The 16,926-nt window shown below is 38.7% G+C and overlaps 1 protein-coding gene across 1 annotated transcript in view; it reads left to right on the top strand.

Annotated features, from left to right (window-relative positions):
• The window catches only part of LOC125233661 (SWI/SNF complex subunit SMARCC2), a 39,142-nt gene that overhangs the window by 18,285 nt on the left and 3,931 nt on the right, over nucleotides 1-16,926 (top strand). Inside the window, exons 3-14 of the mRNA XM_048139733.1 lie at nucleotides 2,931-3,044; nucleotides 4,619-4,787; nucleotides 4,890-5,044; nucleotides 5,802-5,945; nucleotides 6,446-6,570; nucleotides 7,225-7,337; nucleotides 7,796-7,936; nucleotides 13,508-13,701; nucleotides 14,040-14,157; nucleotides 14,626-14,756; nucleotides 16,264-16,453; nucleotides 16,728-16,882. Coding sequence (XP_047995690.1) covers nucleotides 2,931-3,044; nucleotides 4,619-4,787; nucleotides 4,890-5,044; nucleotides 5,802-5,945; nucleotides 6,446-6,570; nucleotides 7,225-7,337; nucleotides 7,796-7,936; nucleotides 13,508-13,701; nucleotides 14,040-14,157; nucleotides 14,626-14,756; nucleotides 16,264-16,453; nucleotides 16,728-16,882 — 1,749 coding nt within the window. The remainder of the gene's footprint in view (nucleotides 1-2,930; nucleotides 3,045-4,618; nucleotides 4,788-4,889; nucleotides 5,045-5,801; nucleotides 5,946-6,445; nucleotides 6,571-7,224; nucleotides 7,338-7,795; nucleotides 7,937-13,507; nucleotides 13,702-14,039; nucleotides 14,158-14,625; nucleotides 14,757-16,263; nucleotides 16,454-16,727; nucleotides 16,883-16,926) is intronic.

Raw genomic sequence — 16,926 nt, 5'->3', positions numbered from 1 at the left:
ATAGATAGTTTCGCAAGCTCATACTTTGATCAATTGAGTTTTAGAAAAAGCAACCTTGACACATGTTGCGTACAGTTTAACTTTATAAAGTAACAAACATATTTATGAAGTTGCAATGTTAGTATTTTGGACTAATTTGTATTTAACTTTCAGGGTTCCGATAATAAATGAATATTCATAATCATTTGTAGCTATTTTTAACATACCCTGAGTATTTGTATTTTAGATGTTCATTATATTTACGACTTCGGAAGCAATAGAAATGTGTCACCAACGAAAGGGAACTTTACTCTATTGAGTCAGGAAATCTTTACTGGCAACAAAATTATCACATATACATTATCTACGGTCAGTTACAGAGAGATCCGTTCTTAGCACTCATTACGCATATGCCTAGGTTGTCTACTTGCACGGTGAGATGCTGCTCATTGTCACGAGGAAATAAGGACAAGGGCCGTGGGTATAGTTACAATGTATTGAAGTTGCGTTAGTAGTAGATGCCTTTGAATTTAATATTTACTTTTGCATATGAGCCTACATGTAACCGTGACAAAGCAGTGCGCATTAACATTTACCTAGGTATATTGTTTTATAGTGAGCACAAAAACTCAATTTCAAAAGGAGAATCGCTACACTATATGAGGTATTCTCTGAAACGTTAAATGCCTAACGTGGATGCTGCGAGGACATTGAGGAATTTTTCATAGGATTTGCTCACTTTATAAATCCTCCTCCTTGCTAAAAATTAATAAATTACCTACCACGTGAGGCTCTCAATTGAATACATACAAGTATATGTCCAAGAGGCAATAAAACTTTATAGTCTGTGTTCATTATTGTAAAAATATAGTAAAACGTTTTCTATGCTATAGCATATTAACTATTATTGTTTCTTGAAAATGTACTCTGTTTGCAAATTGCAAATGCTTAATTCAAAGTCACGGGCATCGTGTCGCGGATGTCCGACCTCGGCCAAGGTTTTTAATTATGTCACATCTTGAATAGTGTTTTTACTGAGACCGCGGAGCGCGCTGTTGTCGCGTATTTCCGATTTCCTCATAATCTAATCTAATCGCCTAGCATTGTTGTATTGGAAAATAAATGGAACAGAAAACCCTTAATTGTACTTCTCCAGCAACCATGTACATGTTAGATGTAATATATAATTATTTTATTACTCTGGCACCTCGTGGAGTCTCTACATAGTTACTCTGAATTGTAAAATTCGTACGTACTGTAACGTATTGTTTGTTCGCTGTTTTAGAATTGTAATGTAATAAATTCGCATCGTTTGATGGCCCATTGAATATGACTAACGGCCGTCCTGTTAAGGCTTCTAATGGTTCTTATGTGTGCTTATATTTCTAGAGCACCAGCCTTGAACTTGGCATCCTAAATTCTGCTCTTTAATCAGAATAACAATTTACTTACCAGTTTTACCGTATATGTATAAATTTACTTTGCTCTTAGATAATTTAAAGAGAGTTTGTTACTTAAAATACAGGTAATTGCCGATGGGTCCTGGAAAGATGAATTATTGTAAGGTCATCTAAAGGCGAAAAAACTATAATTATAAAGTGTTAGTAATTATTATTCTACTTACAGGTTCATACAAAAAGTTCATTACTTGGTTTTCGTTTTGGGTCCGTAGACAATGGCCAATCGTTGACACACCATTGAAATAAAATATTATGAAATAAATATTTATTTTCCAAGTAGGCATATTACAATGCGCATATGAACGTCAAATAAAGCTACGCCGGCTCTAACCCTACGCCTCAGCCTCGAGAAGATTTCAGTCCCCCCTCAGTTGGAGGGGGGTATCCACTATGGAACCGGCAAGAATCTCGGCGGGCCACTTCTTTTCAAAACATTACATCTTATAATTAACATGCATCAAAAAAACAAGATACAATTTAAAAAGCAAAAGTATTATCAAAAAAAAATATTAACAGACTAGATACCTACTCTATGGAAATTAATTTCAATAAATTATACAAAGTACAAAGCTACTATGATTAATAAGATATGTTAGAGATGTATAGAGTCTCTAAGTGTCAAAGTACATCTAAAAAAAAACGAACTGATACAAATAAAAGATAACTAAAATAGCTTTAGAGTTGTAAAAGACTCTTGATAACTAAAATAGTTTTAGAGTTGTAAAAGACTCTTGATGTCTCAACAAAAAAAAAAAAAAATATATATATATATATATATATATATATAAGTCTTTTACAACAGTAAATAAACAAACAAGGACCGAACAGAGTATTTCCTCAATGTAATCTTGCTCAAAATTAATGTAAATAAACAAACAAGGACCGAACAGAGTGCCTCAATGTAATCTTGCTCAAAATTAATGTTACAATATAATAGTATAGCTCCTATTAGATGGCGCGTATCTCAGCCATCGCCTCCCTCAACCTTCATTCGGGAAAGTGGCGACCCGATCAACGACGCCACCGTAAGCAAAGACTTTTAAGCGAGCATGTCATGTGCAAGCTGTCCGGGCTGTATTAAATATTAAAATAATAAGTCAATACCGTATACCTAGATGTAAGACAACATTCCGTGCTTGTATGTTGCATAGCTTAAATATAAATTGACTTAACTGAAAGATCTTGGGAGATGTAAAAGGTCCCCACAGTCAATTATAATTAATGGGATATAATAAAAGATTTGGAGGTGTAAAGGCTCTCCAAGTGTCAAAGAACTAGAAATAAAAAATGCGTATGAAATACAAATTTCACGTCAAATTTCAGATTCACCATAGGGAACGAAATTTAATTGAATATGTATGTGGTAATACGGAAGATTTATAGACAGAGAGAGATAACTACGATAAGCTACGGAGTGTGATCGATGGGGCAATTGTCTAGGGGCCTGGATATTCAGGCTGACATTAGTCACAACCGCTTATTTGGTTTCAGATGAAAGTGTTCATGGACATGAAGCCCGGCGGCTCGCTGTGCACGGTGCTCGCCACCATGTTCCGTTTCAAGTCGGAGCAGCGGTGGCGCAAGTTCGACTTCCAGGTCGGTAAGGTATGCACGCCGCTCGCTCGCCGCACGCCAACCGCCCGCCAACCGCCCGCCAACCGCCCGCAAACCGCCCCGCAACGCTCGCTCACCAGCCACCCCGTTTCTATTCTACAGGCTTCCACATCTCGAACGATATTACGTCATTGTTATTAGTTGCTATGGAAACCTACACCATTTGAGAACTAATGATGTTAGTCTAATACCGTTCGAAACATGGGGTCCAGCACACGATGCTACATTGGAAACAACTCGCGTGTGAGTGCAGGTTTACGTCCGTGTGACCTGTAGGTATAGTTGGATAGCATAGTCACATCGCAAAAGATACTGAACGATACCTGAGATACTTAAGGTAATTGAATGATGATTTTTAATACATAATTTGATTTCAGAGAATAGATAGCTCTGTTATTATTGTAATTAATTAATTGGAACAGGTCAATCAACTTACAAAAAACAGGATTCAAGTACTTATTAAAAATAATGATCTATTGTCGTTCGTTAATATTTGTTATTTCACTCAAGTATGTAATTCTCGTTGGTACAAAAATAATTAGATTTTTCTATTAAATAGCAAAGTCTTCTGTTTCGAGCTTCTAGTAATTGTGTTATATTTTTAATATCATTGTGTCAGGGAATGAGACGCTACTGCTACAGTTCGGACGTTTTCTCGCTCTCACACGTTACACACGTACCAAAATTATGAATAACCGATTGTCACTAACAGCCCTTCCATTCACACCTACCGACGCGTGTTGTAGTCCAAACCAAACGCACAGACACAAGTACAACGTGTATAGCTATTGTTCAGCAAACACACTTTTTTTTTTTAATTAAGTATCACAGTTTTTGTAAATATCACGAGTGAGGCACCGAATTTTGGACTTTCAAAACTTTTATATCTTATATGCTTGTTGTTTTTTTAGTAATAAACACCTTAAGAAATATTAAACATTCTAATAAAAAATGTTTAAAATTTGATTACAGTATACATCTACCACATTTTTTGCTTTAAAACATATCTTTCCATTGTATTTGTTTCATTTCATGCCGGGTCCATTGTGTTTTTTTTCTTCGCTTTTTCAATAAGGAAAAAAAGATAACTAACTGGTTTTTTTCTTAGTTAACAAACCGTTTGTATTTTTATGTGTTTTATAACATTTTTGTGTTTGTAACTAATATTTCAAAAGTGTGGTTTTATTACTCACATCAGCATGTCTTTATTAATATCATAAAAAGGCACGAATTTAGAACCAAAGGAACAGAAAATTACTTCGAAAATCGGTCTAAAAACAAAATAATTATGTTAATCTAACTTTGCATATTCAGTTTTTCATTAGACAATTAGATTTTTTTACAAATAAAAGTGTTCCTCTTACGTGGGATTCATTTTATAACTGAAATCAAAGAATACTTTATAATATAAGTATAGGTAATAAGCTAATAAGTTTCGAGCGATTGAGAAATGAGTCGCCTTAAATAGGTCTCAAACATCTTAACGATTAGCAAACATGCAGTTCGTAAACTTCAAGACTAACGTAATTTTTCTTTCTCGTCCCTCCCCCCGCACCCCTTTCCAGAACCCGTCGCGCAAGGACCTGAACGTGCAGATGATGATGGAGATCGAGTCGTCGCTGCTGGGCGCGGAGGTGGTGCGCTCGCCCAGCGTTTTCATCCGCCCCGACGTCGACAAGGCCACCGCCAACAAGGTCAAGGACATCGTCGTTAACCGGCAGGGGGAGATTTGCGGTTTGTTGTTTACTTCTTTATTATTGCACACAATTTTATATAGTTAATGAGTCTTATTTTGTAAAGTTGTTTCTTGAAAGTGAATGTATGTTTTGTTTGCAGACGACGAAGAGGATGCGACGCACATCATCTACCCGAACGTGGACCCCGTGGAGGAGGAGTACGCGCGGCCGGTGTTCCGGCGCGGGTCGCACGTGCTCGTGCACTGGTACTACCTGCCCGACAGCCACGACACCTGGGCGCAGGCCGACTTGCCGGTGAGTGTTCTTGATAACTAGATCTACCGGTTTTGTGCTCACTTGTGTCAGTCATTGTTTTATGGACGGGAAAATTGAATAGCTGATGGGCATTTGCCTCTCTTGGCTCGGTTCGCTCACGAGTGATGCTACCTATGACATTTTGTGTCTACACTAGCGCCTCTATTGTCCCAGATCTGTAAGTTCACATTTTTGACACATTTGTTTTGAAGTATGTTGCGATGTGGCTAAGTCGTATCGTTTGCCAAATCTAGCGATTAATTACGAATTGGTTGAATCGATTAGGGCCTATGTACAAGGAGGCGCTTAAACAAATATAAGATTTCTATCAACTAACTGGAATGTCATTTGAATCGAAATGACAGACTTTGCCACAGCACTAGTTTAAAAATAAAAATGAATGGTAAATGACATAATAAGTAAATCCTGCGTGATAAATTAATATCGTAAAATACTCACTAACGAAGATCCGCAAAAATGTAACATGTGTTAGATTATGTTTAAAGTAAGCGAAATATTGTTTTTAAGTACTTGATTATTTTAAATATTATTACAGGATTTTATTTAAAATTTCATTAGATCCCGCGAGTTTACGTTTTGTGGACGCTGTTATGTGTCAAAAATGTGACCTTACAGCTCCGGGACAATAGCAGCAACTTTATTCCCTTTAGTGCTTAGTGAATTTAGAAGTCTGCTGTCTTGCTGTGAATGTTTATGGAATAATAGTGTTACAGAATTATAAACGTTTTTCATGCAGGTTGATGTACCGGAGACGGCCAACTGGGAGTGCACGCGCAGCGAGCCGTGGCGCGTGACCGCGGCGTGGGTGCTGGACCTGCCGCAGTACAACGAGTGGATGAACGAGGAGGACTACGAGGTGGACGCGGCGGGCAAGAAGAAGGTATGACGTCACCACCGAATCACCAACTCACCAGGCAGGGATGGGGAAATGGGACTAATGGGAGGCTTGTTTGGAGCTCTTATGAGAGGGTATCTTACTTTGAATTTCATTAGATATATTGACCGGGATATAGACCGTGATTACCTTTTTGATTTTTGTCGAGCTCCCGATATTTCGACACAGTTGCATACATCATGATCACGGAAAACTGAACGAAGGCTACCTCCTTTGCGCGCGTCGGCCACGTTCACTTTCAGCGTTACCACTGGTCGCATTCACACTCGATGGTCTGTCCAAGTCCAAACACCCTACACTCACACTCACAGTATCACTACGTTTGTTCAATTCTGACTTCACCGGTATTTTACACAAACAAATCACTGGATTCCATAAATTTGATAGTTTGATGCCATCCTTACGATTGAAATATTTATATTTTCTTTTTGAATTTCATGGTGTGATGTCCTTGCAATAGTGTTTAATGAAATGTTGTTTCCCAGGTGCACAAGCTCCGTTTGTCGGTGGAGGAGCTGATGCCGGGCGGCGAGTCGTCCAGCAAGAGCAAGAAGGGCAAGCGCAAGCGCTCGCCCTCGCCGCCGCCTCAGAAACTTGCCAAGAGGAAGAGGTACGTATTTTAATGTCAACGTGTTTCATTTAAAAATAAAATATTTTGCGTCGTTTTTTTACAATCGAAGTGAACAGTAGTGCTTACCATTCGGCCACTAATAAATTACCTCGTAGGCTATTTATCGCCTTAGTTGTATATTTAATAATAAACTTCCGAATCATATTACTGAATTGTCAATTAATAAATTTAAGAATTATGTAAAGCGTGCACTCAATTCCAAAGCTTATTATATTATACAACACATGTATAAGACTACATGAATGATAAAACAACGTGGGATGAAATTAATATTGTATTTTTTTATTGACATTGGATTTTTCCTAGAAATATTCTAGACATGTATTTTTATATATACATATAATTATATATTTTTTGTTTGACGATTATTTTTATATGAAACTGTATATTATAGACTCAATATTATTATGAACAATAGCAACAATAAATTGCTCTGATAATTAGGTTAGATTAAGAGTATTATATATATGTAATGAACTATTCATAACAGCTTGTAATTGGGCCTACATGAATAAAGATATTTTTGAATTTGAATTGAATATAATCGACTATTTCGTTAGCAATGGCATTAACTTATTTATTTAGGTAATTTGTTCACGTTGTGTGTATAAATAGACACATTTGTTTTTGCAGCCGCGTGACTAAGAAGCGCGACAACGACGCGGACGACGAGGACGACGCAGCGTCGCGCGACAACACCGACGTGGCGCCCGCGCCCGAGCCCGAGCGCCCGCCCGAGAGAGAAGGTACCACATCACGTAACCAGTCAAAATTATACTGTCAACTGACCACCAGGGTTTCCGTCAACCATGTTCAACGGTTTTCCTCCTTGTCTCCCTTTTAGACTTGTTCGTAAGTGTCATAGAGAGGTAATACTTGGTTCGCCGTATGGTGTTTTGCAAGGCACAACCGGGATAGCTTTATACATATCAATCATAACATAATAAATACATGATAGAGTTGAAAACATATGCAACAGATCCATTCCCAAGCATACCAGAGGTAAACTGCTCGAAAAAATACTGCGTAAGTGTAGGTAATATATTTATGAAATACACGACTAGGCACTAGTCTGACCTCGAGTGACAACCGAAACACACGAACAAATTCGGTATAACACATATCCTTATACCACATTCGTTCCATTGGCCGTTCTATTGTTATAATATCGTTGTAGCATTGAATAGAGTTGTAACGTTCGCAGCCCCGGCCCCGGAGCCCGCGGCGTCGGCGACGAGCAGCGGCGGCGGAGCCCGCGCCCGCCGACACGGCGCCCGCCACGCCCGCGCCCGTCATGGACGCGCACGACGACTCGCAGGGCAAGCACAGCGACTCCAACACGCAGGTACCACCCCTGCTTACTAACAATCACTTATCTGCTGATGAGCAGTTCTTTTCTTTTTCAATATTTTTTTTTTATTGTTTTAGAAAATTTTAGGTCAATTGTACTCAGAATTGCGAGTACTTTCAATCTCACTGGGAGACAAAAAGTGTCCCAGAATTTTCATACATTTTTGTTACTTTCCTCCTTTGTTACCCCATACAACATGTACGGAAAATGGTAACAAAATAAGAAAAAATCGTATGGGACAATTTTTTTAACTACTAGGATTGAAATGGCTAGTAATTCTGAGTAGAAATAGCATATTTTTTTCAAAAATATTACACTTCATAAAAGTGGCAAAAAAAAAAGAAATGCTGTGATAGGGTTGGCCGATCACTTGTAATGACCATTCTCTCGAACAGAATGAATTTACTAGCGTTCGTTTAAGAGGATACGATACCGAAGCACGAATTCAAATTTGAGATTTTTAGGTCTTTATCGCCGTCGCGCTGACGGGGGCGGCACCCACAGAGAGGCCCTGTGTGCGTGCGCCACGCGCACGCACACACCCGCGTCCACCGCCGGCACAAGTACTTACTCGCGCTCAAGCGCTCTCTATATTTGTCTAGTTTCGGACTTATGCATAATGTTTTGGACTCCGTGAAGATATTAAGTGTACTGATTTGACTAAAATGCAAATTTGTAATGTTTTAAGGAATGGTAGAAACAATTCCTTATCTTATACATAATGTGATTATCTTAAAAGATGATTTCTTTTAAGTTAAGAGTCACATTGTTAGCGAAATAAAGTTATTCGGTATGTAAAAAGCTAAAACCTTTTCGATTTCAAAGAGAAGCCATATTATAGGAGTAGGTACGTACAATCAACCAATTAATCTGAATCCTAGGTCATTGGCCAATCTAGACCCTTTCACAGTAAAAGTAAAACTGACTTCTGTAGCAAATAAATGACGGTGTCAATACGACAGGGTTCTAGAGTGGCCTAGGATTCTACATAATTGGTTGACAGTATCTACCTACCAAAAATGTATGTGAATCTTATTCTTTTTTTGCACATGTTTGACAGAAGTGACAGCGTAGGAAAATTTAACTAGGTAACAATTTGGTACCTATTATATTACCAGACACCGGATTATGTTCCAAGGTAATTAGAACTTTTTAGCAGAATTCTAACAAAAAATCTGCCAAACAAAATCTTATTGCATATGAAGCATAAGGACCTTTTTCAGATGGAAAGCTACATATGCATCTTATATTTCTAATTTTCTAGGGTTGTGTATACATATTACCTACCTAGCATTAGAAATACAAGGCTTAGCACAGAACAAGACCAACCATAAAAATGCTTAATTAATTTGCCAGCTAAATTTAAACCTAGGTATCGGTACTTAAACGTATAGATACTTTTGATATTTTTATTATTTAAAACTTATTTATACTTACATATCAGCATTTCTGTTACCATAGAATTAAAACGTATATAACACTCATTTCATCTACCAACTAAGGGCATCTGTAATCTCCATACAAATAAGGCCCGGTTAAAAGTCTCGAAATGTTATGTACTTTTTATAATTAGATAAGTGTAAATGGGTCAAATCAAATCAATTGGGTCCATGTGCAATTGTGCATTAAGTAGGTGCACTTTTCCCAAATTGCTGCATGTATGAAATAAGGCCCATCAGTAACTTAACAAAAAATAAGGTATTTCTTACATACCGAATTAAGCGTAATTGTGTCGCTTAACTTCAAACCTGGATAAATCCATTCTGCTACAAGGTTAATATATATTTTTAATATATTCAATCTTAAAGCAGAATGGATTTTACCCAAGTTTGAAACTAAGCGACACAAGTTTGAAACTCAAAGCGACACAATTGACAATATTTACCGATATGTATCTATGGAGATATTTTCTTTACAAAATCGTATTATTCAAGAGCGCTATGATAAACGCACGTCGAAATACAACGCAAAAAAGTAAAATTGACAATATTTACCGATGAGATTGTGCTCTGTGTGTAATGGTAAACATTAATAATATGAAAAGTAATTGTTTCAGTCAGAGCATCTTCACTCGTCAATTTCGTCTTACTCTTTAGTTGTGAAACATGGGTGACAAAGGACGGTCACCAGAAGGAAATGAATAAAAATATATGGATACCTATATATATTATAATATTTTTAGTACAGATGGTGTTTTTTTACGCACTAGTGCGAGAAGTGGTTCATTATATGGCAGGTCGAAACTTCGGAGGCTCATCTGTACTGAAAAACGTCGTACGATACACGTGCGAAAAGGAAATTCGTAACTCGTGTCGATTTAAAACACTCCCTTCGGTCGTGTTTTAATTTATCGCCACTCGTTTCGAACTTTCTTTTTTACGCACTTATATTGTAATGTACTATTATCCCGTAGGACAGCAGGTTACTTCAAAGTACTTTAAGTAACTACCTAATTTTAATGTTGTCTTCGATTCCCGTCGTCGTTCGTCGTTCGTCGAATCCCGGTAAGGGTATTTATTTGTGTAATGAGCACAGATATTTGTTCCTGAGTCATGGATGTTTTCTATGTATATAAGTATGTATTTATCTATTTAAGTATGGTTTTGTATTTATCTATGGGATATGGGTTAAATTGTGGCGTAGGCGAGAGGCTGGCAACCTGTCACTGCAATGTCACAGTTTCGTTTTCTTTCAACCCCTTATTTGCCAAGAGTGGCACTGAAGCTTTAATTAGTAGTTTCATGTGTTCTGCCTACCCCTTTATGGGATACAGGCGTGATTGTATGTATGTATGTTATCTATTTAAGTATGTATTAGTAAAAACATGTTTACATGACATTACAGTAAAACCAATGCGTCACGAAACTTAGATAACAAAAAAGAAAAAAAAACAGTAAGTAAGAACATGAAAAAAAAAACAAACAATAAAGTTTAAAACTAAACAATTTATTTGGGCGATGACGTAACAGCGTGGCTCCGTTGCATCGTTTGCTCCGGTGTAGGCTTCGGCAAGTTGCCCCGGAAGCCCGGAATCGCCGAAAAACCACACCTTTCGGCCAGAAGTCTGCGCTCGCGATGGTGTCCTGCGCTATATCGTCGCCTAGCACCCATAGTACAAGCTTTGCTTAGTTTGGGGCTAAGTTGCTCTGTGTAAGGTGTCCCCAATATTTATATAATTATTTAATTACTTACCATAATCATAATGTAATAAAATGTGCATTTTTTCGTGGTTACCAACATGCATACCAACCATAAAAATGCTTAACTAATTTTCCAGCTATATTTAAACCTAGGCTATTTAAACGTTTATACTTTATATACTTTTATTATTTAGATCTTATTTATACTTTTCGGCAAAGCATTTTTGTTACCGCAGAATTAAAACGTTGGTAATACTCATTTCATCTACCTACTAAGGGCATATGTAATGTCAATGCAAACAAGGCCCGGCTATTAAGTTTCGAAATGTTATGTACATTTTATAACTTGATAAGTGTAAATGGTTCAAAAATTTCGTGCAGTAAGTAAAAAAGTAAAAAGTAAGTATTATTAAACAGAAAAACTATGGGTCTTATTTGATGCAGGTATGAAATAAGGCCCATTCCGCCCATGTGTCCACATGTTCACAACCTTCGATACCCAAGAAGTAGCGCTGCGGAAATAGAGATGGATCGGATATAATCTTCAAAGATGAGCTATCAACAGCGCCAGTATTTGAGTGGTGGCCTCAGAGTGGAAGGCGACCCCGCAAACGCCCAGTACTTATGATACACAATACACATAAACACAATACATTATAATATTTATTGCCCCGTAGGACAGCAGGCTACCCCACACTACTTTAATTAAGTACCTAATTTTGTCCCTTTAAACTTAATATGAAATAAAGTCTGCCTATCTTGACCACATTGACCTTGACGCACTGCTTGTTAAGACTTGAACCCCTCTAATTTAGAGTGCCATATCCTAAATGCATAGTCCTGAATAAATGTGTTTTAGACGACAGACCGTAGTATAAATACTTATCACAAAAATTGATGATTGAATTCATGAACACAATGTTTACACAAAGTTATAAAACTTAAGAAGCGAGCGATGGGCCTTATTTAGAGAAGTAACTATTTAGGGCATTTTTTGATTCTATGTCTGCGAAGAAAATATACAAAACGGCATGATTGATAAAACTTAGAAGAAATATAAGCACTGGGCCTTATTAAGGGCAGGTACTGGTACCAACCTGAACAAACTATGTATTACTAAATAAGGCCCATCGTTTTTTTAAATATTTTAAAACATGACTTAAATTATTAATATTATGTCTGTTTTTATTGTGTGTAAATAAGTACATATAATATGACTAATATAACTACTTACCTAATTGGTGTTCGGCAGAATAGTAATAAATAAACAATGATGACCGAATACCAAATTTTCGGCAAAATGGCTGAAAAGACCGAATACCAAATAGTTGCCTAATATTCGTGGAATCTATCGTAAAATACAGCATAACTTTATAATTGTTACTAGTAAACCAATGACGAGAAAAGTTATGCATGTATAAAATAAACCTATACCTGTATGCAATTGTTACGTACCTATACTTATAAAAATATGGACTTAGTATTTCCACAGAATATATAATACAGATTCAAACTTTCACGATTTTTACACATATTTAAAATTGCAAACGGGACTTAATCGCGTATTTACTATGTTTTAAACACTAACCTCCGACGTTTCAAGGACGGCATTGTCCCCGTGGTCTCGGAGCAGACTGGTCTTTTTTGGACCACCAATTTTAAATATGAACATATAATAGTACGTATTTCTAACTAAAAAGTTCGTCAAACACGGTATGTCGATATTTCGACGTAGTATATCGATAACTTTTCACATCACTAGATTATCGACATTAGATGTCGAGTATTTCCCATCACTTTATTTCAGTGTACGTATATAAAAACTTAGCCCCGCCCCTAAATTTGGTGCGATAGGGACAACTGCAGCTCAGGCGCGAAATCCCGCGTAAAAACTGCAAAAATCGAGGTTCCGCTCTCGACTGTTTCCTCCTCCAAAACTTAACCAATCGTTACGAAATTTGGAAATCAGAATGACAAGGAAATTATCTGTGTCGGACCGTTTCGTTTTTTTGGATAATTGATCTCAGTTTTGAATACCACGCCTTTCTTTCTGGCAAATTCAATTAAGCCGTTTTGGCCAACTTTGAGAGGCTCTAATTCCTTTTAAAACAAAAATATCAAAAAAAGCAAAACGGTCCGACACAGATATTGATAATAAAAGTCTGTGTTGAAAAAACCATTGATCTAGCTTCAAAAACCAGAGAGGAAACAGGCGAGAGCGTTTGTATGGAGAAATGAGGGGTATCGTAGCGTCTTAACCAATGTTAGTAATAATTTTCAAATTGTACTTGTTAACTACTTTATTACTATATAAAAGTTCAAATACATATATAGTAGGTCGATTTTCGATAGCGTGACGCGAAGGGTGGTGTGCGATGTCGTCTTTGAGATGTTATCGGGAGTACAGCGCGTGTTTTGCTAAAAGTCGCAGACTTTGGTGGACACATGGTTAATTTTGTACATATCGCGTTGCGCAGGAACTTCATGATCGACACGTACCGGCTGAACCCCACGGAGTACCTGACGAGCACGGCGTCGCGGCGCAACCTCGCCGGCGACGTGTGCGCCATCATGCGTGTGCACGGCTTCCTGGAGCAGTGGGGGCTCATCAACTACCAGGTCAGTTTACTACGATTAATGGCCTTGGTTTCTTGCTGCTTGTAGAGTAGGATACAGACATTTTTACGGAACGGCATTCTGTACCCAGCGGTTAACGTCAACCAATGCGCTAGCTGCTGCCGAAGAGTTAAAAATATGCAAAATCGATGGTGATGCCGTTAACACCGGCTTCATGATTTGATCTTAAATATAACAATAATGTCATGGCAGAAGTTGAGGATGGTATCATCGCATATAACGCTTTATTTACTTGCGCTTTACGTAATTACTCCGCATATATCCTGCCAGTGCTTTGGCTGATCTCGACATTGATAGCTAATGTATGTTTTGTGTTGCAGTTGGAGGCGGAATCTCGGCCGACGGCCATGGGCCCGCCGCCCACGTCGCACTTCCACGTGCTCTCCGACACGCCGTCCGGCCTGCAGCCGCTCAACCGCGCCGCCTTACCGAGACCAGGTATTATAGTTATAATTATTTGTTTGTACTGCAGAAATTGTGTAAAGGATTCGTAATCCTGAGTAGAAATTACAGATAATTCAACTTTGTTAAAAAAAAAAGAATTTTTCTCAAACATGCAATGAAATATTGTCTTTACGTTCCTTAAAATGGGCTGGGAAGTATCGCTTTTTGGTCGCAACAACTCGAGAGGACTGTAAAGGGATTTCATATTATTTTTCAGGCCTAGGCCTGCAAAGTAACTTTTTTTTATAAAATATTGTCCTTTAGAGCATTTTTTTTTTATTTCATTGTATGTTTGAGAAAAGCACTATACATGCCTCGGCGTGAAAACGGATTCCCGGCCTCGTATCCCTATCCGGCCGGAAATCCTCATTTTCCCGGCCTCTGATGTAATGCACTATTTCGTGTGTTTTTTTTTAGAAATGTTCTTGTGCGTTCTCTTGTCTAATTAAATGTGTGTTACAGTGGAGACAGCAGCGGTGCCGAAGACGGAGGCGGGCCTGCCGAACGGCGTGGACACGACGGCCCCGGCGGCCGCCGTCAAGGCCGAGAACCTGCTCGAGGTGGGCGGCGCGCCCGGACTCAAGCTCGACCAGGTTCGACACGTTTTGTGCTGTTTGTTCGAACGCTTCTAAACTTGGATTGGATTGCTGGGTTGCATTGCATATAAATAAACTTTTTAACAAAAAATAAAACCGCCTTCAAAAATAAGCGTGTTACAAAACACAGAGAAACTAAAAAGCCAAAAATAATAAACCTTTGAATTCAGATTTCTTATCGGATTGCAATAATCTAAACATCCAAATTATAAACAAATCAATTCTTTTTGTAGTCGGTACCAGACCTGTTCGTCGCCTTGCTATTTCCTGTTTGCCCCACCCAACCATACGCAGGCTGGCCCCGACTCCAAAAATAATTGATTTGTTTATAATTTGGATGTTTAAATTATTGCAATCCGATAAGAAATCTGAATTCAAAGGTTTATTATTTTTGGCTTTTTAGTTTCTCTGTGTTTTGTAACACGCTTATTTTTGAAGGCGTTTTTATTTTTTGTTAAAAAGTTTATTTATTTGTTGATTTTTAGTGGTTCCTAGTGATATTATATGTATCAGTCCGAATATAATTATGTACAGTAGTGAAAGAATTATCCTTTAACTCCTAACCGTTGAGGAGTTGACCTTCCATCATCAGCTCAGCCACATAAAATTATTACCATCAGGCGTAAATACTGGTGTACCTTTGAAAAATACACTAAAAACCTTACATGTGCCTATAACATTTGAAGAGTTCCCTCGATTTCTCCAAGATCCCATCATCAGATCCCGACTTGGTGTCAATGGGACCATCTCGGGGTTATACCCGTTCGATCAAAAAAAAAATTTTGAAAATCGGTCCACGATTCTCGGAGATATCGAGTAACATACATACAAAAAAAAAAACATTCAGTCGAATTGAGAACCACCTCCTTTTTTGAAGTCGGTTAAAAAAAATCATCTGTTACTATTCAAAATGTTCGTAAAACTTACGAAAAGTATTTTAGACTGCACACTGATAAATGTCACGATTGAATCTGAAACAGCCGTACCTTCACTTTACAGTACCGTGGAAATATGTAGTGTTTCTGTTCGCGAGTAGGGTTCCGGGAGCTCCAAGGCCTAAGGGAAATAAAGACGAACTGCACCCGATGCAAGTTTTAGGAAAATTGGGAGCAGTCAATGTGCGGTTCCTATTGAAACTGCTGTTTTCAAAACGATTCAATCGTTGCATTTTTTTTGCTATAATTCTATCGCTCGATCGCTATCAGGTAATTTGTCTATTGGTCGTCTATATTATGAAGAAGAAGCATCGTGCCTAAAGCACAGTATAATAAAGAGTACTATCGTACAGTATGGCCACTCCCGCTCCCCGCTGAAAGTGCCGTCCCCCCCTCTCGGTTACCGCCTGTCAAAAACGCGAACAGTCGACCTGTCATATTTTACTCATACAAGCATAGTACGCGTTCACCTACACGAGCTTAGACTTTAGTGCTAGGAACGCGCCTCTTTCATGTATTTGATCGCCAGTGTCCTCGGACTGTGTGGCTAAAGTCTGTTATTGTTCCAGTACCGCGGCGGAGCACGCGGCCGCGAGTGGACGGAGCAGGAGACGCTGCTGCTGCTGGAGGGGCTGGAGCTGCACCGCGACGACTGGAACCGCGTGGCGGCGCACGTGGGCACGCGCACGCACGACGAGTGCATCCTGCACTTCCTGCGCCTGCCCATCGAGGAGCCCTACGTGCAGGACGGCGCCTCCGGTCAGTCTACTAGTATTATATTCCTTGGGTATGGGAGTTAAGCTGCTGGGTGTGTGGGAGGTTGGAAGCTGTACCGCGTGGCTGCGTAGGGAACTCACTTGTCGGGCGTGAAATGTTGCCGTCCTTACTTAATTAAGATGGAATTTCGAAAGCAAATTAATTTTAATACCAGTGGATGTGTGGCTTAAACCTTTCATTATCGGCCCTACCAATTTGTATCAACTGGTATTAAAATATTTTCAAAATCTAACTTTGCTATAATTTTGTATTGCAGGTGGCGTGCTAGGCCCGTTGGCGTACCAACCGATCCCTTTCAGCAAGCAGGGCAACCCCGTGATGAGCACCGTGGCCTTCCTCGCGTCCGTGGTCGACCCGCGCATCGCTTCCAAAGCTACCGGAGCCGCCATGGCAGAGTTTGCCGCCATCAAGGTACGAATTGTGGTACTGATGCTGTGGCATCCCCATAGCAAAGA

The sequence above is a fragment of the Leguminivora glycinivorella genome, chromosome 1, assembly GCF_023078275.1.
Source record: "Leguminivora glycinivorella isolate SPB_JAAS2020 chromosome 1, LegGlyc_1.1, whole genome shotgun sequence".
Taxonomy (NCBI): Eukaryota; Metazoa; Arthropoda; class Insecta; order Lepidoptera; family Tortricidae; genus Leguminivora; species Leguminivora glycinivorella.
Note: the sequence above shows the minus strand (reverse complement) of the source record. Positions and strands in the feature narration are given on the sequence as shown.